Below are 25,405 nucleotides of genomic sequence, written 5' to 3'. Positions count from 1 at the left end.
AACACTCAACTCTATGCCCCTGCACTCATGCCAATCCACTGTACACCACTCTAATCTACTCTGCAATAGTGCACTCTATGCCACTGTTCTCTACCCCACCTTACTCTACGCTATTACACTCTGCCACTGTATGCAACTGCACTCTACCCTGCAGCACTCCACCCTATGCCACTTTACTCTACTCTGAAACAATCAACTCTGTGGAACTGCACTCTTCACCACTCTACTCTGTGCCATTCCACTCTGCCCCTGCGTTCTACACCACTCTACTCTTAGCCACTGCACTCTGCATCACTATACTGTATGCCATTTCTTTTGTACACCACTTTCCTCCACTCTACACCACTGCACTCTGTCACTGTATTCTGCAACAATGCACTATCCGCCACTAAACTCTACTACTCTATGCCACTCTACCCTGCACTACTCCACTCTGCCACTGCAATCTGGCACTTTATTCTCCTCCAGTCTGTGCTACACTTCTCTGCACCACACTACGCCACTGCACTCCGTGCCACTTGACTATACTCTGCACCACTACAATCTGCATCACTCAGCTCTGCACCACTCTATACCACTGGACTATACACCACTCTACTCCACTCTGCGCGGCTCCACCGTAATCTATGCCACTTCATTCTATGGTGCTGCATTGTACACCGCTGCATTCTACACCACTATACTCTGCAACACTGCACCAATGTACTCTACTTTTTCACTCCGATGTATGCCACTCTTTGCGACTCCATAATATTCCACTCAATATGGAAAACTCTCTGCCACTCCATAACACTCTACTCTTCGCCATTCCACTCTACGACACTCCATGCCACTCTCCTCTATGCCACTAATTTTTAGCCTTGCTAAACAGCAGCCACACTTGTGAACAACATAGCTAAAACACATTGGCAAAGCCAATGGTTCTTGCGTAGGTGAGACCTATTGGTTTTGCCAGTGCTTGTTTTGTTTAGCTCGATGCCACCTTCACAAAAACAAATTAATCTTGGCACGGGAAGTAAAGAGTACAGGACACCGCCTAGGAAAACAAAAGGGATTACACAGCTAGCCAGAATAAACCTTGGTATTTGCATGTCCTGTTTGCCAAACTAGACCACTGCAGAACAATCATACTGTTGTACTCCCAGTGTCCCAGCCATGTGATTGGCCAAACTGATCAAACCTCTGTGACCAAGACCGAACCATAGAAACTAGTTCCTTTCCGCGTTGCTTTTCAGACATTGCTTTGCAGTGGAGGTATTCAGCGGTCTGGTTTCCGCAGCCCTGCTTGAACTTGGGTGTGCTGTATTTTATTTTTTATCTTTATGTTGTGTTTGGTATAGAAAATCAAATTTGTGGTAGTGAATGTCTTTTTTTTTTTTTTTTTTTTTCTCTCCTCTTTCACATTGAAATGTGCTTTCACATTGAAATGTGCTTCACTGTAGACTGAGTTTCTGAACCACTTAAGCTACAGGGTTTGATAGGGATCTGTGGTCCTCCTATCTGGGAGATAGAATTGAAGCAGCCACAGACTGGTAAAGTAATTGGGAGGTATAGGTAGTGCATCTTCCTACAAGTAGTCCCCTTGGTTCATTCTGGACCGGTCAGTCTGAAAGGATGGGCTTTGTGTGATATTTGAGTTACTACTTGAATGACTTCTGGTTGAACTAACTGAAGTTAAGTAAAGCAGTGCAAGCCGTAGTAATTGGCGATGGGACACACCTCGGTGCGAGCCACTTCTAACCAAGGAAATTCAGTCATATCAGGATTGAACTCTAGTTTTCCTCTGGCTGGAGCAACAGACGTGACAGTTCTTGTTTTTTCTGTCCCCAGCAATTGCCATTCCGCAAACTTTAAAAATAATTAAAGGACAAGTGCTTCAGTCTCTGTTCTTTCAGTGCAGGATCTCTAGGGTTGCTTCGGGTGTTGTAGACAGAAGCATATGTCTGGATATTTCTGATCTCCATTAGCATTGCTGCAACACGGGAAATCGGCAACGAGACCATAGCTACCCCGCATTGGTCACCTTACATTAGTATTCCGGTGGTCAGCTTAATGAAGTTTTAACTGGCTCTGTAGATTTTAAAATACTTACAGAACAAAGGGGCTATCACTTAATTTACTAAATGTAATCATTAAATGTATCCCATGTGTGTGGCTCTGCCAATAGGGTGTTCCTCTCTGTCTAAGTTCTACAAAAAACTTGAAGTCCAGACATGCCTTTTCTGGAAATCTCCCCTTGTGTCGCTCCTGGATACAGAAGTGGTGTCATCTCTAGAAAGAGTAAGGACTAGGGTGTTGTCTCTGAAGACTGATGGTCATAGTTTGCTGGTGCTTATTCTAGGTTGTTGGCTTTGAAAGGGCCTTTTGATGGGAGTAGAATGTATTATATGCTCCAAATCAAACTGCGGGAATTCCTCCACTGCCTTCCAAGACAGGGCTGGGGATGACTGAGGAGTATCATCGAGTTGAACTCTTGCTTCTGACAGATTCAGTGACATAAAGGTCACAAGCTCGAGGCCTGGCAAGGCAAACTCCGCCTTCCAACCTTTCCAAGTTGATGAATAGAATACCCCAAAATACCCCAAAATGTGTGACTGTAGTATTGTTATTAAAGGTATTTAGAAACTGCAGAAGTGCTTTAAGAAGCGCTATATTGAACAAACCTGTTATTCTTGTAAGGCTTTTCTATATCCTTCCGTGAAGATAGAGAGGATGGCTAAGACCATTGTGAGCAAATCTGATTATTTGATCACTCAAGTGTGAAATGGTAGCGGAGGTGAAGGGTTTGGGCCACAAAAAGTTGGGTATTCTTCTTGGGAGGTATCAGGGAACAACCTCCTTTCTGTTGAGGTTTCTTTGAATCTGCAATTTCTGACTTGAAAATCATAGAGCAATTTTGGGTGTTACTCTTGGCGTAAGGATGGTGTTAATAAATGTGGTATTTTCTGATGTTCTCCAAAATGCAGCTTGTCACCTGTAAACTACTCTGAAAAGTGTAATGCATAAAAAGGCACTCATTTTCACTATGAAGTTGGGGCAACATTGGAGATGTTGATCACCAAAGATACCTTCTTATACTAGTATCCTGTGTCAGTAGTGTTGCAAGGGACAACACAACACAACACACTACACTAGGCAGGGCGGCTTACCTTGTGCACGGTCCTTAGCTTGTACCAAAAACTGTGGCAATGTAGCATGCAGTAGCTTTCCACAAGAATGTGGATGAAGAATGATCCTGGAGAATCAATCATCAATAGTTTTGGTTGATCAAGTTGTAAACCATGACAACCTTCTAGGAATGCGATGAAGACCCTTCCAGATGCATGGAATTTCCAACTAAAACTCCGTCCCGTCCCCACCCCGACCAGTGTGCCATCTTGTAGTCACTGGTTTTGCTTCATGGTAAAATGAACAGGAGTTTTTTGCGTTCATTGAACAAAGCAGGATGGCATTATTCAGGATGTTCGTGAATGAACTGGGACATGTCTATTGGAGGCCCTGCAAGATGTGTTACCATGAAACACTGGTTGAGGGAGTAGGGTCTGGCAGTGGTTAGTTTTAAAATGGTCGAAAGAGATGTGTGAAATGCAAGTGCAACTGGAAGGGAACTGCCTGACAAGTGTTTTCTCTGCTGCCTACATGACACATGTGTATTGTCTGGGAACAGCTGGCTGGTGGCATATGGAGGTCCTGGTCTTCGAGATGGATAATGCCCTGAGTTGCATGGACGTGTTAAATTGCCCTAAAGGGCAGTTACCAAGTTCATTTAACTAAAGGCAGCATTTAAACAATAGGTGGGAAAATATTGAATTGCACTCATGTGAATTTGCTTTCTCCATTCCCCCCTCACCCCTCTAAATGTTTTCCCATTCTCTCTCTAGCTGAAGAATTATCAAAATTTAATTTGGAACATGTAGATAGATTCTCATTTGAAGGACTAGTCCATAGATGCTGTTGGGGTAAATCCACTAATAGAAGTGGTGGAACCATTCTCTTGTATAAAATGTTGTTACACAATTTTAACAAAGAATGAATGCACTGATGAACTAACGTTGTTCCAGACGGGGCAGGAAAATGGTTAATGTACCATACTTGTTATTCTTGACACATAGAAAAAAAAGTAAGTGTTTTAGCGTGTCTGCATATTCCAGATGGACAGCATGTGTTGCACTAAAAAGTGCATGTTGTTGGAGGTAACGCAGTGTGTATACATAACTCCATAAGTATGCAATCATGTGCTACAGGATGCTTAAATACATTCTTTCAGAAACAGACGGGAAGCGGTAATGACGTGTACATGCATTATTTAAAAGGAGTACATGAGATCCTAACATCCGGAGAGATTAAAAAAAAGAGGTGCCCCGTGGTGCCTGGCCAGAAGAGACTGAAATCTGGAGAGATTAAGAAGGAGATCATAAATTGTGCCTATTCAGGAGACCACGAGAGCCTGAAATCTATACAGATGAAAAATGAGATGTTGGTGCTTAATAGCCACAAAAGCCTCAAATCTGTAAAGACTAAGAATGAGATGAATGGTGTTCAGTAGGGCACGAGAGCCTGAAATCTAGAAAGATTAAGAATGAGATGAGTGGTTCTTGGCCAGGAGGTCTGAGGAGCCTAAAATCTGTAGAGACTAAGAATGAGTTGATAAATGATGTTTAGCCAGGACGATCTGAGACCCAGAAACTTTGAGACTAGGAATAAGATTATGAACAGAGCTTGCATTTTTTCCAGAAAGAGAGGGGAGGTGGTGATATAAGGTGCCTCAGCCGCATTGCAATGTGGGAAGGTGCACAAGCGAACTTTTTTGATTTGTCTAGATGTGGGATTGTGATGCTTGATCTGCATTTACTCTTTTTAAAACTGACCTAGTATTTTGGCACACTTTTGCTTTTTATAAAAGCCATGTGTTTTTTTTTGTTTCAGGTTTATGGGTGTCTGCGTCCATGAAGGGCATCTGCATGCACTGACTGAGGTAAGAACTTGAGGCAGTTGTTTCTTTCTGCCTGTCGTAATATGAACATGTTACTCGTGCTATTATTTCCACAGAAGGGCATTCCCTCTTAATAACAAATAAGTGGCTATGGTGCACTAACCTCTTACCAAGCTAAGACTGGATGCCAGCAAACACACTTTTAAATAACTCTGCTTGTGTGGCATCGAATTACCAGTTGCTGCTGTCCTTTTTAGCTGATTAAATAGCCTGGCTGATATTGGCCGATTTCTCCTATGGTGCCTATATTTCCTTTGGTTTGCACCAATCACTTAACTCAGTCAGCACCTTCTTTTTCATTGGATGTTGTTCAACATTAGTAACTCAATTTAATGGTTTAGCAGCATGTTCTTTTTTAAAAAAAATTGTTTTAAACCAAGCTGTGCCTAAGCCTTAAGGATCTCACTAAAATTTGAAACTTCTCAAGAATGTGGTCTCTGAATTCTCTTTAGTAATTCCTAGTCCAGGTGTCTCCAATTAGTAGATCAAGAGCTACCTTTAGCTCCCAGACACATTCAGAGTAGCTCATAGTCTTAAATTTATTTGTATCTAAGCACAGGGTCATATTTTTCATTTAAAGTTTAAAGAAGACTGTTTATTTTACATTATTATCAGGTTGCAGAGAGCAGGGCCTGATAATGAGTGGTGCTCAGTCTGAATTATGACCCAGACTCAGGCTGTGGCACAGAGGTGAAGAACTGAAGCACTGAGGTATTTAACTCTTATGTAGAAGTCCTTGCCAACTCAATATTGGCGCATGAGAACAAAATGATGTGTCTGAATGCTGTTAAATGGGAGAAAATTCAAATGAATAGTTACCCTAATGATTAAGCTAACTCATTATTTTAACAGCAGGCCTCTTGCTCAGTGTCCAGTAGACCCACACAGCGCCATATGTATAACAGAAAAATATGGCTTTTTTAAATGGGAGAATTTTAAAGTGCACAAAAATGTTTCCATATTTGGAATATTTTTGCAGAAGATTTTCCTGCACTTTAAATTTCTCCCATTAAGAACAATGGCTGTATGTTTGTGTGATACATATAACGGTGCCACATATGGTGAAAGGTATGTCCTTTGCCTCAAGTACATACAACGCAAGCTTGCAGCCATCCGTACACTTCTATCCCTTTGATACACACATTTATACATTCCCAAAGACCATGTTCTCACTGTCACACATGGCAGCCCTGTTATAGTGACCCTAATCAAAGTATTTGCTCAAACATAGTATCTGCCTCTGTAGACAATAGGCTTAAAGCCAATGAAGCTGGGCGCAGGGGTGTCTGATAACAATGCGTAAGTTGTTTATCCTTCAGTAGCTCCTGATGACTTTCACTAATCAGAAGTAGCTCACTACAGAAAAGGTGGGAGACCCCTGTATTAGACTGTTGCGTCCTGGTCTAACTTCTGCACTCCTTGGTCTTGCTTTCATAATGCTGAGGCTGACGAAGACATTTTTTAAACCATACAGCAATATTTGGGTCAGTATTTTAGCTGATAAATGAGTTCATATTAGAGCAAGCACATTCTAAGCTTAAACTCACCTATGTGGGCAGAGAAATAATTATAAACTATACTGGAGACCCCACACTCTTAACACAAACGTAGAGGGAGTTTCCACGAACCACCAAAGTATATTAAAATGTCAGACTTTTTTTTTTTTTTTTTTTCCAGGCACAGTTGAGAGTATTGTGGGCCTTTATTTAGTTGTGATGTGAAGGTTAGTTAGTGTTTTCTTAATTTCAAAGCCAGCCCTGTTTGTGGCACGTGGGCGTTCCTTAATTATTACTGTGCTGCCTAACACTGACCAAGGCACATCCTTCTGGGTACAGAGAGCCATAGTAATCAAGAAGACTGTGAGAGATTTATAAAATCTCTGATTACACTGGCCTCTGGTTATGTGTAACGTACTTTTACCTGAACGTTCTTACCTGTTTGTCTTGACTAGGTATGACAAACCACCATTTCCTCTGTGAATCTTCCCTAATCTATAAATAAACGTTTTTCATACTCTGATTCTAACTTTATTAATTTAAAACGTATAGCAATTTGAACTTGTATTTGTAATTAATTCCATGTATTTCGTTTTATTGGATTGCCTCAATTGTTTGCTGCTCTCTGAAATTCACTTTTTGGAAGTCTAAATACTGTGGGCAGTGTGTTCTAGCAGCTACACGATGAGTCTGAGCACTGCACATTAACAAGCATTGGCAAAGCCAATAGGTTTTGCCTTTGTTTTTTTTCTTTTGCATTATATTTTAATAATTAGATTATAAATATTAGAAAGGTTATAATGTTTGTTTTAAAATTGATAAACCGTTAATAGTTGTTTTTGTTGTGATGTATGTTGAATTAATATCTCAGGGTTCCAAACTTGTAATTTTTGCCTTATTTAATATGGCATTGTATTAGAGTATAGTAATGTGTAGTTAGTAAAGTGCCAAGACCCGGTGCCACTGGAACTGCTGCACCATTCAAATCATGCCCCTTTTAACTGCAAGATAACCGCATTTGTGACTGCCTGTTTAGTAGTAAAATCTAGCAACAATTTGTGTTTAGAAGGGTTCTGACACCCCGTGTCCCTGGTGCCACTGCACCTGCTGCACCATTCAAATCATGGTCCTAATGCCAGTAAGGTAATGTTATTTGTGACTGTCTATTTAGTAGTAAAATATAGCAATATTTGGTGTTTAGAGGAGTTCTCACAACTTTTGGCCCTGGTGCCACTGCACCTGCTGCTCTATTCAAATCATGACCCTAGTGCCTACATAACTGCACTTGTGAATGCCTGTTAATAATTCACTGAGAGAATAGCTATCAAAATCAAACGTTGCGCAGTTCTACAAATGGCTTTTCTTGAAAAGTGTGAGTGGTAATTACGAATCGAACACACAAATAATTGTAATATTCAGAAATGTTATTCATCAGAAATGTAATTATTAAGTAATGGAAAACACCACATAATGAGCCCACTCACTGCTTGCTTTACATCTGCACTTGATATTCCATTGCAAAACGGGAGACATCTTTACACACATTTCAACGCAAATTGACTTGCGTTCAGTTCAGTACAAACATAAACAAGTAAACCGTCACCAGAAGGTGTACTTCGGAAATGCTCCACGCGATGGCAAGAGCAGAAGAGCAGGAAGTGACCTGCCAGCCAGTAAAAAGCAAGTAAATTCATGACACGTCGGAGTGATGTTTGAATGAACAAACAAGAAGCTTAGGTAAGTAAGGGGCAAAGTGGGAGCAGGTTCTAAGTCCCTTTAAAGATATATATTTTTTTTAAATAACATAAGACTTCACAAGCACAGCGCAAGCGATGTGGAGGCAAAATCTAACAAGCATTTTCAATGCAACGGGTCATGCATTTGTTTGAGTTAGAGCAATTAGCGTTGTAAAGCAAAAAAAGCAGAACGATTGTGCTATGTAAAATGCAGCGCGATCGCGATGCGTGGGAAATAAACAGATAAAGTAGTCCGGACTCCAGGCTGAAAACATCAAGTCTTGTATGTTTTTGGTACTTTACCGGTGCTGTGTAGGTGGGCTAAACACCGGAAAAGGCATGACATATGCATGCCTTTCACAAATGAAAGCAAGCGGATTTTAAAAGGCAAGCCCACGAACCAATGAAAGAGTCTGATGTGACCTGGGCGTGGTTTGAAGCCCAAAGAGAGATTACAGAATGGACTGATCACTTTTTGCTCGCCCATAAAAATGGATGGTAATAAGAACCAAGACACTTCCTTTCCAGACCTGACCTGGTCTCCTGCGTTACCATGGGCTCTGCTCACTCTTGAGTTGAGGCATGGCCACCGTCCTTGTTTTCTGCCTTTCAGTTACTTTGCAGATATACTGGGGGAGAGTGTGCTGAGAGTGTAGCCTAAGCTCTGGTGCCTCGAAGATCGTGTCTGGTTTCCCTCGTCTTTGACCCCAGTGTGTTCCAGCCATCGCCCTCACCGAGCAGCCGAGCTCAGAGCAATGCTTGGTGCTCCTGCCTCGGACGAAGACACCAGGGGCCAGATGTAGCAAATTTGGAAATTGCGACTTGCAATTTGCGAGTCGGAGCGACTCGCAAGTCGCAATTTCCAATGCAGAACAGTGTCTCAGACACCGTCTGCGACTCGCTATGGGGTCGCAATGACCCACCTCATTAATATTAATGAGGTGGGTCGCAAATTGCGGCCCCATTGCGAGTATAGGCACTCGCTAACATGGAGGCCTGCTGTAGTCAGCAGACCTCCATGTTCGTGACTGCTTTTTAAATAAAGCAGTTTTTTTTTTTAAGTGTGGCCCGTTTTCCTTAAAGGAAAACGAGCTGCACTTAAAAAAAAAAACGAAACCTTTAGTTTCGGTATTTTTTCAGGGCAGGGAGTGGTCCCTTGGACCACTCCCTGCCCTGAAAAAATATTTTTAGGTCCATTCACAAAGTGGAAGGGGTCCCATGGGGACCCGTTCCAATTTGCGAGTGGGTTACCATCCACTTGACGTGGATGGTAACTGCGACTCCATTTGGAATTGCATCCCACTGCGAGTCGCAAATAGGAAGGGAACACCCCTTCCTATTTGCGAGTCGGAAATGCATTTTGCGAGTCGGAGCCGACTCGCAAAATGCATTTCTGAATAGCAAAGTGGCTTTTGCGCCTCGCAAACGGCGATTTTCGCCGTTTGCGAGGCGCAAACACTTTGCTACATCTGGCCCCTGGTTCGGAGAGAATGACTAAATGGATCCATGTAACCTAGACACCACTTTATCAGAATCATCTTTCCATGATAAAATGTTCTGTCCTCAGAGAACGAACACTTAAACTTTCAGATAGCACAGATTTTGTAAACTGAAGGCCAGGTCTCGGGGACAAGAAATTACCTGATCATTCTACATTTTGAGAAAAATCTGGCGCTGGCACAGTTAATTTGCGGCAGACCCATTGAAATAATAATGTATTGTGCAATTTTGGTTTCATTGTAAGTGCATTGACACCTCGCTGACCCCACGTTTCTGTAGGATAAGAGCCGTCCATATGTGGTAGAACCTGCAAACGCGTATCTTGACTCAGCAACCATCTGAGTTCCATTGTCCCCTAACGCCTGCCCAGTGCTTAATTATTAAATAAAAGCGTGCCGGTGCCCAAAGCCCTCCTTTTAAACACGCGGCTGCTGCAATTAATTGTGCGAGCATGGAGTACGGAGGCACGTAATCCTGAAGCCATCTCGGGCCTCTTTAATCCATTTAAAGCCACTTCCTGCCCCTTCAGCTCACTCTTGCAGCTGTCTGCTTTTCCCCTTTGTTACGCTTTTCCATTTTCCTCTTCCTCCGTCTTTTGCTCGCAGTAAATACTTGAGGCAGAAAAATAAGTATTGGCTCTCAAAAATAAGAGCCGGTGCTCCGCACCGAAAACAGCAAGCACAAATTAAGCACTGCGCCTGCCACTAAAGAGATTTCAGTCTATTTATGGGACCCTTTCAGTCTTATTAAACACCACTTCCACACCCTGCACAGCGTGCTGAAACGTAAATCTCCGGCGAATCCAATAATCTTCACAGCATCTTATGCAAGAAGCTCCCTCTGGAAAACGTTTTAAGAATTTTCAATTTGTAGCCAATTACATGGTGGTTTCATACAGGAGCAAATTACTGACAGCAGCATATTTGACTTTCATCACTTAAGAGGGAAAGTGTGGTTGAAAATGCTTACAAATGTCTGTACCAGAATACAGAGAAAATCACTTTTTTTTTTTTTTGCTCTGGTGCCGAACAAGTGTGTCCAGTTGTGACAGAAGAACTTTAGGGTCTCTGTGCAAACGTACCCCCTCTCCCACTCGGTCCGAGGAAATACGACAAGGATCTTGAATGTGCGTCACTGGATCCGACCCACTAACTGCAGACCACCGTTGTAGGTTAGTTGCAGCGGGCAACGTCCGGCTAATACGGTCAGGTCTCCGCCTCACCGAAGAACTATAGCGCCGCCGCCTGTTCAAAGACCGCGGAGGGGGGTAGACGGTGGCGGACTCCTTTGTTAACACAACACCAGTGCCACCGTGGCATTAGGGCCGTGCCCGTTGTTTCACAAGTGACTCGTGGTCATTCTGTTCCATACTCTGTAGCTTTCTAATGTTCAGCTGTCGACTTCGAGGAGCTGCTAGAGGGTGACGGGGCCCTTGGAAGGGGAGTGGGACGGAGTAAGGGTGAGGGTCGGGGAGGAGAGGCTTCACATCCTTTCCTGCCTTGTACATTGTGTGGACCCCCGAGGAATGCAATTAATGTTGGCTTGTGCGAATAGAAACGACTCGATGCAAACCGGTAAGAAGGAAAAGTTTATTGGCTGGAAAAGTTTTTCATGCCATATAATCAGTCGTTTGCTGATCGTTCCAGAGACCATAACTCTCCTTTGCGCAGGAAGTCTCCTTTGTTAGTGGAGGATGAGGGAGTGCATGCAGCCTGGCACTGTAAGGTGATTGGTTGATGCACAGAATGTGTACTTTTACTGTACATTGACTGGTTTGCTTGACAGATTGAAATGTACATTCACTATACAACCAGCCAAGAATACAGAGAAAGCACAGGGAAAGCCACACATTTCTTATCCAGCAAAAGGAGCTAATATCCCATTAGCCTAAACAGGAAACCGGTAGTGATGTCATCGGGAAAAGTCCAGCACCTGTTCTGTTTACTAGTATTGAAGGACTAATACTGAAGCTTCATTATCCCTGGATGCCGATGAGTTCCTAGAGTTTGGATCATCAAGTCCACGTTGGTGCTCTTCCGCCGTGACTGCTGCCCTGCGCCACAGGACTTTTATGTTTGCATGTCATAGCTTGCAAGAGCGTTAGCCCAACTAGTTAGTGATGTGAACCATAGCTGTAACTAACAGAGTGTATGTACTTGGTAAGGTAAAGACCAGGACCAGAATGTGGCGTCCAGCAGGCACATAATTGAGTGTCAGCTCCACTTATTCCTATTGATTAAATAGTCAGTGAAAGAGCTGGTATTACTAGGTAAGTGACTTGTCCCACCACAGCATCCTCGTGATGAACTTCGGTCCATCTTCCTTGCTTTAGCTGTAGGGCAGGTAATGGCTTCTACGTGACATTATTCTGTTTAGTTGTGTATAAGGCAGCTGGTAATGTCACTCTGCCTGAGCCTGCATCAGCACCAGCAGGTGAATTCGCTGTGTGCAGAGTATATCATTGTTGAGAGTTGACCTTTGGTCCGGGGGTGTACACCAGGTGTATTGGTTGTGGTGTCAGTAAACTACCCAGGTATGCCCTGACAATGAGGTACAGGAGCAGAGGGAGCCTCGTACGAGAAGTGACATAATAGGGGTTGTGAGTGATCTAATCAGATGAATATGTACTCTGCAGTCTATCGTATCTCATAGGTATATTTCTGAACATCTGGCATCGAGTTATGGAGTTGCGTAGGTATCACAGGCAAACAAGGTTCTTTTTTGATAGTTGCTGGTTGCATCATGTCTGAAACTAAATGGCCGCATACAGGTTTTCTGATGCCAGTACCAAATCATCAGGTTTTATGGTTTTTAATGTCAGAAACGGGTATCCAGGTGTGTTTTCAACAGAAGTGGGTGACTGTCAACTATCATAAAACGGATCTTGTAAATTTGGGATCGATGGTTCTAATAAAAAAAATAAAAAAAACTTCCTCAGGGAGGTGGCAGGCCATTCGCAAATAAGAACAGGTACCCATGGGACCTCTTCCTCTTTGTGAATGTTGACCTAAACATTTTTTAAGAGTCGGCAGTGGTCGGTAAAGAGCACTGCCTACTCTTTAAAAAATCAAACTTAGACTTTATCCTTTAAGCAAAAAGGTTGCGTTAAAAAAATCACTTTAATTTAAAAGCATTCACAGACATGGTGGTCTATTGATCACCATTCCTGTGATGGTTGCCATTTTTAGTGATATTTACCTCTTTCACATTCGTGATGTAGGTCGAATTTCTACCCACTAAGTATTGGTAATTTGCAAACCGACCTATTCGCACATGGGGCCAGATGTACCAAAGGATTTTACCCATTCTGTGTCTATGGGAAAAAGCTTTCGTACATATGGCCCATAGTTCGGTTCACAAATGACCTCATTGGTTGCAAAAACACTGGTCCCGAATTGCAACCTGTATTTTGCCACCAGTTTTTAGTACCTCTGGCTCTATATTCCATATTTGCACCAAGTTTGATGTATGCGTAGCCTGATTCCTTCTGTTGGAAAATTGCATGCGTTTTCGCTTTGCTGTCCTATTTTTACTGTTTTTGTTAGGCCTTTGTGTTCCTTGCATGCTTGTATACATCTGCAGAACACCGACCTAGCCAGGCGGTCTGTGGTACGCTGCATGTGTTCGCATCAAAGGAGCTCGATCAGAGGAGACTCCAGATGGTAACATGCGTAGAAGCTATGCAGATTTATTTTTCCTTTTTAAAGCAGGCATACTGTTAGGTGAATGAGTTATCACCAGATGAGCGAAATAACCGAGACAGCTGTCCGAGTTGCTGACATATGCTTGTTATGCCATTTTTTTTTTTTAAGGATGTGCCTACTGCAGATGCTGTATGATAGACTAGTGAAGTTATCAATAGGAAAAGCAATCAAGGTTGGCAACCTTAGAAGAGCCTATTCTCCTGTTTATTCAGTCAGATTTTACCTATCCTTTCTTGGCCAAAAGAGGCCCCATTTTTTAGCAAAGTTTCACTTAATGAGCCCCCTCCGATGCTTCCGAAGGCAGGTTTTCTCTATTTGGACAAGATTGTGGTTGGCAGTGGCTCAGCCTCTGAACGCACTGGTGCACTGGACATTCCAGGGCCATAGCATGCTCCCATAGCAGAACAAGTGTGATACGGCATCGCCCTTGTCACCTTCCTGTCTCCGCCAGGACCCCCCACCAGTCCAATACTCCAGCTACATTTGTGAAAGACCCTTGCAGTGTCTGGCTCATGCAATGGTGTCCTGCTCCCCTTCTGCCATGTCCTCCCAAACATTTTCACTTTCAGCAGGGAATGACATCGGAGGAGAACACTGCATTCCAGCTGACAACCAGGATACGCAGCAGTAAGGAGACTTACCTAACTTTCAGTGGTTCAGCTAGGACCGCAATGATCTTTGAAAGATTTACTCTGAGCCCCGCAAGAAACAGCCTTTGTTTTGATGTGTCGCATGGCTCCTAGCTACTTTCCTGCCAGATAACCTCTCATGACTGATTTCACGGGATGCAGAGAAATTGTCAGAAGTGTGGAAGGTGTGCTAGGATGTGCAGCCAGAGGCCACAAGATTGAGTGGGGAGTTCCTTCTACTTAAATAGATTTCATGTTGTGTAGATGTTAAGCTTCACATTAATACAATGTATGTCTTGTGGTGGTGGATTCTGGTTCCTGCTAGAGATTTACACCGCTGGATAGAAATGCTCGATGAAAGTTGTGCTTTAACTTTCCTTCACGTGAGGGTTGTCTATCCAGGGAGGAAGGAGGGGACGGAGGTAGATATGTTGGTTTTTAGGCAGGTATCCAAGTTAAGTGACACAAATTGCCAAATTGAAATAATACATGTATTGTCAGGTTGAAGATATACTCAGCAACATAATTCATACAGGTTTTTGGACTCAAGTGTTAGTGAGGAGTTTATAGTTGATCGCGGGTAACAACAATGTGTCTTCAGGCAATTTGCAGCTATTAGGAGCACAATGGGCTCCCTGAAGGGGTATCTGCACCAAATGCAATTGAAGTAAAATGCGGTACTATTGCCCTCTAAAGATGAGGTGGTCTTGACATTTCAGATTCACAAATTCTTTTGAACATTTTAATCGAAGTAGAGGTCACACGAAGACCAGACGTTCTGAAACCTGAAGGCACTGACCGCATTGAAGATGGTCTGTCTTCTCGCCCTGGCTTCTGCGGTCTCTGTATTCCAGCGTGTGATGAAGAAGGGTTTTCAAAGGAAGTGTAATGAGCTATTTTTCCAAGTTGTTTTGCTAATAAAGGACCGACAAGCGGCGTACTGTTGGCTACAGCATTAGGAACACGACCGAGACAGTATTGAAACCGCAGTAAGGATTGTCAGTTCTCCGCCAGGGAGCTGGAATACTTTGGTCATGTGGCATCTGTGTGAGGTGGAAGTCTTGCAGAAAGTGATGCCAGTGGCTCCCAGTCCAGAGAGTGAAGGCGCCTGGATCAATAACCCAAATGGCCGAGTAGGTTTAATGTTGTAGCCATGTCAATCTCTTGCAAGGCTTTTTTTTAAGAAAGGTCAAGACATTTGTGTTTGGGAATGAGACGAGGTGGATTGTCAAGTCGTCCAAAACCATTTGATGTGAATTCGATATTTTTATTATTATGGACACTTGCCTGCTGGATGCGGTTCTTTTATAAAGTGATTACTACAGGAGACTATTCGATGACAGCAAACTTTCTCTCGGGTGCTTTGAGAATCGTCTTTTTCCCTGAGTCCTGAGGATGCACATTGTTGAGGTTTGGAGCCTGGTAGGGTCAATGTAGGTGTCCGAGGTTCATGGTAAGGGCTTAGCGGTGCCAATCCAAGGCGGTGCGAGTTCACGGATGGAATCTGGCAGTCTAGGCTCCTGGATAAATCTGGTGTGTAGTGGAGTAGGTGTTCGGTGGAGTTGATTTTGTAAGTTGAAGCTATTTGAGGGTGCACGAGGGTTGATGTGAAGGTGCTTGAGAATGGCGGTGCTTTTTGGTGCTGAATATGCTTATGGGGAAGTTGTGGACAGGTTCAAGAATGGAGGTGAAAGTGTTTTGAGGATGGAGGTGAAGATGCTTAATATCACATTATGACCTTTTAAAGAAAAGAGCTCGTTGAGATCTGTTAGAAGCACGGTGAGGTAAGACAGCCAAAGAGTGCAGCGTCATGGCATTCATTAACATGTTTATAGTCTGTATCTTTATTATCATTATTCCGCCGACAACCAAGAACAGTGGAGATACAAGTAGAGTTGCTGACTTTACAAAAGATGCAGCATCCCCGTTCTCATCAGAGAGCCGAAGTATGACCAGGTGATGCGCCGCATGGTCAGGTGTGCAGTTTCTGCCGACCCGAAATCGTGCTGCATTGCAGCAAGGCTTCATAACGTGAAATACATATTCTCAGGAGCTGAATGTTCTGTGTCAGCCTGACCCATTCCTTGTGGTGAGCTGAAGTCTGTTATTGTTCCGGATGGTCTGACAAGTTGTTCCTGATTCACAGTGTCACACAAGTCTGAGACTCTTGTTATTTCTGCTGCTTCGCGGTTGCGAGTTGTTTGTTTTCAGGTTATTGTTTATACTCGACCCAAGTTGTCTGTGACCTGCATTTATTCCTACTCATTGCCCCGTGGAAATGTAAATACCAGCTCGTCCAATCTTTTAGTTCTTTAGGTGTTTGCAAATACAAGTTCCCATGGAACCGATAACAGGCGAGTAGTAGGTTGTTCTGAGCATTGTGAGGATCCATTGGTCAGAGTGGGCATCGATGTGGCTTCTCTTTTCCATTTTCGGTGTTGTCCAACACATTGGGTATGTAAACTGTGCGGTAATGCCACTTATGAAGCTGCAGTAAGTATATGCTTATGTCCTCTTATTAACTAATCAGAAGGTGGGTGTAGCTTTGGCGGGTCGGCGGTCCCCCATTCCAACCACTGCTCAAGTTCTCCTCTACATTTCACTGTGGAATGGAACAGGAGGAACTCAAAACAAGGGAATGCATCAACACTGGTGAGATAGCAGTAGAGTTACCATCCAATAAAGTTAAAGCAATCTAAGCACACAATCTAAGCACAAGACAACACACCTCCCCCTCAGGAAAAAGCTCTCTAACTTATAATATAATCTTTAAAACGTTTTGGTAGCACAAACAGTTGCATATTCACCATGCAGGATACAATTCCCACGTATTGCAGAAACACCTTTCTCTCCTACATCATTAGTGTTCTAAGTATTCTAATTTTCACATGTCACAGAAGTTTGACTTCAACCGTATTCTGGTGCATCAGTACTTCTTCATGCGCACATCGTAAGCGCCATTATGCTGACGTTTCATGAGCACCTCGGGAGACAAATTATTCTTGCGACTACTCTTGCTATCCTCACCTGCGGCTTCACCTGTTCTTCTCAATGAACCACTCTTTCAAACTCCATCATCATGGAACTTTCAGAAGCACAGGCAAAAACCACTGCTGCCGGGTCTTCCTTTACACAGCCACTGCTGCCGGGTCTTCCTTTACACAGCCACTGCTGCCGGGCCTTCCTTTACAAAGCCACTGCTCCTGGGTCTTCTTTCTGCCGGTCTTCCTTTACACAGCCACTGCTGCCGGGTCTTCCTTCTGCCGGTCTTCCTTTACACAGCCACTGCTGCCGGGTCTTCCTTCTGCTGGTCTTCCTTTACACAGCCGCTGCTGCTGCCGGGTCTTCCTTTACACAGCCGCTGCTGCCGCTGCCGGGTCTTCCTTTACACAGCCGCTGCTGCTGCCGGGTCTTCCTTCTGCCGGTTCTTCCTTTACACAGCCAGTGCTGCTGCCGGGTCTTCCTTCTGCCGGTCTTCCTTTACACATCCACTGCTGCCGGGTCTTCCTTCTGCCAGGTCTTCCTTTACTCAGCCACTGCTGCCGGGTCTTCCTTTACACAGCCACTGCTGCCATACCCAGCCACTGCTGACGGGTCTTCCTATACACAGCCACTGCAGCCGGGTCTTCCTTTACACAGTCACTGCTGCCGGGACTTCTTTCTGCCGGGTCTTCCTTTACACAGCAACTGCTGCCGGGTCTTCCTTTACACAGCAACTGCTGCCGGGTCTTCCTTTACACAGCAACTGCTGCCGGGTCTTCCTTTACACAGCAACTGCTGCCGGGTCTTCCTTTACACAGCCACTGCAGCCGGGTCTTCCTTTACACAGCCACTGCAGCCGGGTCTTCCTTTACACAGTCACTGCAGCCGGGTCTTCCTTTACACAGTCACTGCTGCCGGGTCTTCCTTTACACAGCCACTGCTGCCGGGTCTTCCTTTACACAGCCACTGCTGCCGGGTCTTCCTTTACACAGCCACTGCTGCCGGGTCTTCCTTCTGCCTGTCTTCCTTTACACAGCCACTGCTTCCGGGTCTTCCTTTACACAGCCACTGCTGCCATACCCAGCCACTGCTGCCGGGTCTTCCTTTACACAGCCACTGCTGCCGGGTCTTCCTTTACACAGCCACTGCTGCCGGGTCTTCCTTTACACAGCCACTGCTGCCGGGTCTTCCTTCTGCCTGTCTTCCTTTACACAGCCACTGCTTCCGGGTCTTCCTTTACACAGCCACTGCTGCCATACCCAGCCACTGCTGACGAGTCTTCCTTTACACAGCCACTGCTGCCGGGTCTTCCTTTACACAGCCGCTGCTGCCATACCCAGCCACTGCTGACGGTCTTCCTTTACACAGCCACTGCTGCCATACCCAGTCACTGCTGACGGGTCTTAGTTTACACAGCCACTGCTGCCGGGTCTTCCTTTACACAGCCACTGCTGCCGGGTCTTCTTTCTGCCGGTCTTCTTTTACACAGCCACTGCTGCCGTGTCTTCCTTCTGCCGGTCTTCCTTTACACAGCCACTGGTGCCAGGTCTTCCTTCTGCCTGTCTTCGTTTACACAGCCACTGCTGCCGGGTCTTCGTTTACACAGCCACTGCTGCCATACACAGCCACTGGTGCCGGGTCTTCCTTTACACAGCCACTGGTGCCGGGACTTCCTTTACACAGCCACTGGTGCCGGGACTTCCTTTACACAGCCACTGGTGCCGGGACTTCCTTTACATAGCCACTGGTGCCGGGACTTCCTTTACACAGCCACTGGTGCCGGGACTTCCTTTACACAGCCACTGGTGCCGGGTCTTCCTATACACAGCCACTGGTGCCGGGTCTTCCTTCTGCCTGTCTTCGTTTACACAGCCACTGCTGCCGGGTCTTCGTTTACACAGCCACTGCTGCCATACACAGCCACTGCTGCCGGATCTTCCTTTACACAGCCACTGCTGCCGGATCTTCCTTTACACAGCCACTGCTGCCGGGTCTTCCTTTACACAGCCACTGCTGCCGGATCTTCCTTTACACAGCCACTGCTGCCGGGTCTTCCTTTACACAGCCACTGCTGCCGGGTCTTCCTTTACACAGCCAGTGCTGCTCCCGGATCTTCCTTCTGCCTGTCTTCCTTTACACAGCCACTGCTGCCGGGTCTTCCTTCTGCCTGTCTTCCTTTACACAGCCACTGCTGCCGAGTCTTCCTTTACACAGCCACTGCTGCCATACACAGCCACTGCTGCCGGGTCTTCCTTTACACAGCCACTGCTGCCGGGTCTTCCTTTACACAGCCACTGCTGCCATACACAGCCACTGCTGCCGGGTCTTCCTTTACACAGCCACTGCTGCCGGGTCTTCCTTTACACAGCCACTGCTGCCGGGTCTTCCTTTACACAGCCACTGCTGCCGGGTCTTCCTTTACACAGCCACTGCTGCCGGGTCTTCCTTCTGCCTGTCTTCGTTTACACAGCCTCTGCTGCCGGGTCTTCCTTTACACAGCCACTGCTGCCATACACAGCCGCTGCTGCCGGGTCTTCCTTTACACAGCCACTGCTGCCATACCCAGCCACTGCTGCCGGGTCTTCCTTTACACAGTCACTGCTGCCGGGTCTTCCTTTACACAGTCACTGCTGCCGGGTCTTCCTTTACACAGCCACTTCTGCCGGGTCTTCCTTTACACAGCCACTTCTGCCGGGTCTTCCTTTACACAGCCACTGCTGCCGGGTCTTCCTTTACACAGCCACTGCTGCCGGGTCTTCCTTTACACAGCCACTGCTGCCGGGTCTTCCTTCTGCCTGTCTTCGTTTACACAGCCACTGCTGCCGGGTCTTCCTTTACACAGCCACTGCTGCCATACACAGCCACTGCTGCCGGGTCTTCCTTTACACAGCCACTGCTGCCATACACAGCCACTGCTGCCGGGTCTTCCTGTACACAGCCACTGCTGCCGGGTCTTCCTGTACACAGCCACTGCTGCCGGGTCTTCCTGTACACAGCCACTGCTGCCGGGTCTTCCCGTACACAGCCACTGCTGCCGGGTCTTCCCGTACACAGCCACTGCTGCCGGGTCTTCCCGTACACAGCCACTGCTGCCGGGTCTTCCCTTACACAGCCACTGCTGCCAGGTCTTCCTTTACACAGCCGCTGCTGCCGGGTCTTCCTTCTGCCTGTCTTCCTTTACACAGCCACTGCTGCTGGGTCTTCCTTCTGCCTGTCTTCCTTTACACAGCCACTGCTGCCGGGTCTTCCTTCTGCCTGTCTTCCTTTACACAGCCACTGCTGCCGGGTCTTCCTTTACACAGCCACTGCTGCCATACGCAGCCACTGCTGATGGGTCTTCCTTTACACAGCCACTGTTGCCGGGTCTTCCTTCTGCCGGTCTTCGTTTACACAGCCACTGCTGCCGGGTCTTCCTTTACACAGCCACTGCTGCCGGGTCTTCTTTCTGCCGGTCTTCTTTTACACAGCCACTGCTGCCGGGTCTTCCTTCTGCCGGGTCTTCCTTTACACAGCCACTGCTGCCGGGTCTTCCTTTACACAGCCACTGCTGCCGGGTCTTCCTTTACACAGCCACTGCTGCCATACACAGCCACTGCTGCCGGGTCTTCCTTTACACAGCCACTGCTGCCGGGTCTTCCTTTACACAGCCACTGCTGCCGGGTCTTCCTTTACACAGCCACTGCTGCCGGGTCTTCCTTTACACAGCCACTGCTGCCGGGTCTTCCTTTACACAGCCACTGGTGCCGGATCTTCCTTTACACAGCCACTGCTGCCGGGTCTTCCTTCTGCCTGTCTTCGTTTACACAGCCACTGCTGCCGGGTCGTCCTTCTGCCTGTCTTCGTTTACACAGCCACTGCTGCCGGGTCTTCCTTTACACAGCCACTACTGCCATACACAGCCACTGCTGCCGGGTCTTCCTTTACACAGACACTGCTGCTGGGTCTTCCTTCTGCCGGTCTTCCTATACACAGCCACTGCTGCCGGGTCTTCCTTTACACAGCCACTGCTGCCTGGTCTTCCTTTACACAGCCACTGCTGCCTGGTCTTCCTTTACACAGCCACTGCTGCCTGGTCTTCCTTTACACAGCCACTGCTACCGGGTCTTCCTTTACACAGCCACTGCTGCCATACACAGCCACTGCTGCCGGGTCTTCCTTTACACAGCCACTGCTGCCGGGTCTTCCTTTACACAGCCACTGCTGCCGGGTCTTCCTTTACACAGCCACTGCTGCCGGGTCTTCCTTTACACAGCCACTGCTGCCGGGTCTTCCTTTACACAGCCACTGCTGCCGGGTCTTCCTTTACACAGCCACTGCTGCCGGGTCTTCCTTTACACAGCCACTGCTGCCGGGTCTTCCTTTACACAGCCACTACTGCCGGGTCTTCCTTTACACAGCCACTGCTGCCGGGTCTTCCTCTACACAGCTACTGCTGCCATACACAGCCACTGCTGCCGGGTCTTCTTTACACAGCCACTACTGCCATACACAGCCACTGCTGCCGGGTCTTCTTTACACAGCCACTACTGCCATACACAGCCACTGCTGCCGGGTCTTCCTTTACACAGACACTGCTGCTGGGTCTTCCTTCTGCCGGTCTTCCTTTACACAGCCACTGCTGCCGGGTCTTCCTTTACACAGCCAGTGCTGCCGGGTCTTCCTTTACACAGCCACTGCTGCTATACACAGCCACTGCTGCCGGGTCTTCCTTTACACAGCCACTGCTGCCGGGTCTTCCTTTACACAGCCACTGCTGCCGGGTCTTCCTTTACACAGCCACTGCTGCCGGGTCTTCCTTTACACAGCCACTGCTGCCGGGTCTTCCTTCTGCCTGTCTTCGTTTACACAGCCACTGCTGCCGGGTCTTCCTTTACACAGCCACTGCTGCCATACACAGCCACTGCTGCCGGGTCTTCCTTTACACAGCCACTGCTGCCGGGTCTTCCTTTACACAGCCACTGCTGCCGGGTCTTCCTTTACACAGCCACTGCTGCCGCCGGGTCTTCCTTTACACAGCCACTGCTGCTGCCGGGTCTTCCTTTACACAGCCACTGCTGCCGCCGGGTCTTCCTTTACACAGCCACTGCTGCTGCCGGGTCTTCCTTTACACAGCCACTGCTGCCGCCGGGTCTTCCTTTACACAGCCACTGCTGCCGCCGGGTCTTCCTTTACACAGCCACTGCTGCTGCCGGGTCTTCCTTTACACAGCCACTGCTGCTGCCGGGTCTTCCTTTACACAGCCACTGCTGCTGCCGGGTCTTCCTTTACACAGCCACTGCTGCTGCCGGGTCTTCCTTTACACAGCCACTGCTGCTGCCGGGTCTTCCTTTACACAGCCACTGCTGCTGCCGGGTCTTCCTTTACACAGCCACTGCTGCTGCCGGGTCTTCCTTTACACAGCCACTGCTGCTGCCGGGTCTTCCTTTACACAGCCACTGCTGCTGCCGGGTCTTCCTTTACACAGCCACTGCTGCTGCCGGGTCTTCCTTTACACAGCCACTGCTGCCAGGTCTTCCTTTACACAGCCACTGCTGCCATACACAGCCACTGCTGCCGGGTTTTCCTTTACACAGCCACTGCTGCCGGGTTTTCCTTTACACAGCCACTGCTGCCGGGTTTTCCTTTACACAGCCACTGCTGCCGGGTCTTCCTTTACACAGCCACTGCTGCCGGGTCTTCCTTTACACAGCCACTGCTGCCGGGTCTTCCTTTACACAGCTACTGCTGGCGGGTCTTCTTTCTGCCGGTCTTCCTTTACACAGCCACTGCTGCCGGGTCTTCCTTTACACAGCTACTGCTGCCGGGTCTTCCTTTACACAGCTACTGCTGGCGGGTCTTCCTTTACACAGCTACTGCTGGCGGGTCTTCCTTTACACAGCTACTGCTGGCGGGTCTTCTTTCTGCCGGTCTACCTTTACCACCTGGGCAAGGGAGAGGGCCACCTGGGGATAGTGGCCCCTTCAGGGCCTGGGGGCTGGGGATGCAGTGCCTTTACCAGGTGTCAGGTCTTTGAAGCCGGCAGTCGCGGTCAGGGGGAGCCTCGGGATTCCCTCTGCAGGTGTCGCTGTGGGGGTCCAGGGGGGGGGGTTCAACTCTGGTTACTCACGGTCTCGCAGTCGCCGGGGAGTCCTCCCTGAAGTGATTGTTCTCCACAAGTCGAGCCGGGGGTGTCTGGTGCAGAGTGCCAACTCTCACGCTTCCGGCGGGAAACACGTGTGTTTGTTTCAAAGTTGCTTCTTTGTTGCAAAGTTGCAGTCTTTGGTAAACAGAGCCCCTGTCCTCAAGAGTTCTTGGTCCTTCTAGATGCAGGGCAGTCCTCTGAGGCTTCAGAGGTCGCTGGTCCCTGTGGAAAGCGTCGCTGGAGCAGTGTCTTTAGAAGCGTGGGAGACAGGCCGGTAGAGCTAGGGCCAAAGCAGTTGGTGTCTCAGTCTTCTCTGCAGGGTTTTTCAGCTCAGCAGTCCTCTTCTTCTTAGGTTGTAGGAATCTAGTTTCCTAGGTTCTGGGGAGCCCCTAAATACTGAATTTAGGGGTGTGTTTAGGTCTGGGAGGGCAGTAGCCAATGGCTACTGTCCTTGAGGGTGGCTACACCCTCTTTGTGCCTCCTCCCTGAGGGGAGGGGGGCACATCCCTATTCCTATTGGGGGAATCCTCCAAAATCAAGATGGAGGATTTCTAAAGACTGGGGTCACCTCAGCTCAGGACACCTTAGGGGCTGTCCTGACTGGTGGGTGACTCCTCCTTGTTTTTCTCATTATCTCTCCTGGACTTGCCGCCAAAAGTGGGTGCTGTGTCCAGGGGGCGGGCATCTCCAGTAGCTGGAGTGCCCTGGGGCATTGTAACACGAAGCCTGAGCCTTTGAGGCTCACTGCTAGGTGTTACAGTTCCTGCAGGGGGGAGGTGTGAAGCAACTCTACCCAGAGTAGGCTTTTGTTTCTGTCCTCAGAGAGCACAAAGGCTCTCACCACATGGGGTCAGAAACTCGTCTCTCAGCAGCAGGCTGGCACAGACCAGTCAGTCCTGCACTGAACAATTGGGTAAAATACAGGGGGGCATCTCTAAGATGCCCTATGTGTGCATTTTTTAATAAATCCAACACTGGCATCAGTGTGGGTTTATTATTCTGAGAAGTTTGATAACAAACTTCCCAGTATTCAGTGTAGCCATTATGGAGCTGTGGAGTTCGTTTTTGACAGACTCCCAGACCATATACTCTTATGGCTACCCTGCACTTAAAAATGTCTAAGGTTTTGCTTAGACACTGTATGGGCATAGTGCTCATGCACCTATGCCCTCACCTGTGGTATAGTGCACCCTGCCTTAGGGCTGTAAGGGGTGACTTACCTATGCCATAGGCAGTGTGAGGTTGGCATTGCACCCTGAGGGGAGTGCCATGTCGACTTAGTCATTTTCTCCCCACCAGCACACACAAGCTGGCAAGCAGTGTGTCTGTGCTGAGTGAGGGGTCCCTAGGGTGGCATAAGACATGCTGCAGCCCTTAGAGACCTTCCCTGGCATCAGGGCCCTTGGTACCAGGGGTACCAGTTACAAGGGACTTACCTGGGTGCCAGGGTGTGCCAATTGTGGAGACAATGGTACATTTTAGGTGAAAGAACACTGGTGCTGGGGCCTGGTTAGCAGGGTCCCAGCACACTTCTCAGTCAAGTCAGCATCAGTATCAGGCAAAAAGTGGGGGGTAGTTGCAACAGGGAGCCATTTCTTTACACAGCCACTGCTGCCGGGTCTTCCTTCTGCCGGTCTTCCTTTACACAGCCACTGCTGCCATACACAGCCACTGCTGCTGGTCTTCCTTTACACAGCCACTGCTGCCATACACAGCCACTGCTGCCGGGTCTTCCTTTACACAGCCACTGCTGCCATAGACGGCCACTGCTGCTGGTCTTCCTTTACACAGCCACTGTTGCCGGGTCTTCCTTTACATAGCCAGTGCTGCCGGGTCTTCCTTTACATAGCCACTGCTGCCGGATCTTCCTTCTGCCGGTCCTCCTTTACACAGCCACTGCTGCCGGGTCTTCCTTCTGCCGGTCTTCCTTTACACAGCCACTGCTGCCGGGTCTTCCTTTACACAGCCACTGCTGCCGAGTCTTCCTTTACATAGCCACTGCTGCCGGGTCTTCTTTCTGCCGGTCTTCCTTTACACAGCCACTGCTGCCATAGACGGCCACTGCTGCTGGTCTTCCTTTACACAGCCACTGCTGCTGGTCTTCCTTTACACAGCCACTGCTGCCGGGTCTTCCTTTACACAGCCACTGCTGCCGGATCTTCCTTCTGCCGGTCCTCCTTTACACAGCCACTGCTGCCGGGTCTTCCTTCTGCCGGTCTTCCTTTACACAGCCACTGCTGCCGG

The 25,405-nt window shown here is 47.6% G+C and overlaps 1 protein-coding gene across 1 annotated transcript in view; it reads left to right on the top strand.

Moving 5' to 3' along the window:
* Nucleotides 1-25,405, top strand: part of TESK2 (testis associated actin remodelling kinase 2) — a 456,655-nt gene that overhangs the window by 158,299 nt on the left and 272,951 nt on the right. Inside the window, exon 5 of the mRNA XM_069232834.1 lies at nt 4,927-4,975. Coding sequence (XP_069088935.1) covers nt 4,927-4,975 — 49 coding nt within the window. The remainder of the gene's footprint in view (nt 1-4,926; nt 4,976-25,405) is intronic.

Source organism: Pleurodeles waltl, chromosome 4_2 (assembly GCF_031143425.1).
Source record: "Pleurodeles waltl isolate 20211129_DDA chromosome 4_2, aPleWal1.hap1.20221129, whole genome shotgun sequence".
NCBI lineage: Eukaryota > Metazoa > Chordata > Amphibia > Caudata > Salamandridae > Pleurodeles > Pleurodeles waltl.
The sequence above is the reverse complement of the archived record's forward strand: the minus strand, read 5'-3'. Positions and strand labels throughout refer to the sequence as shown.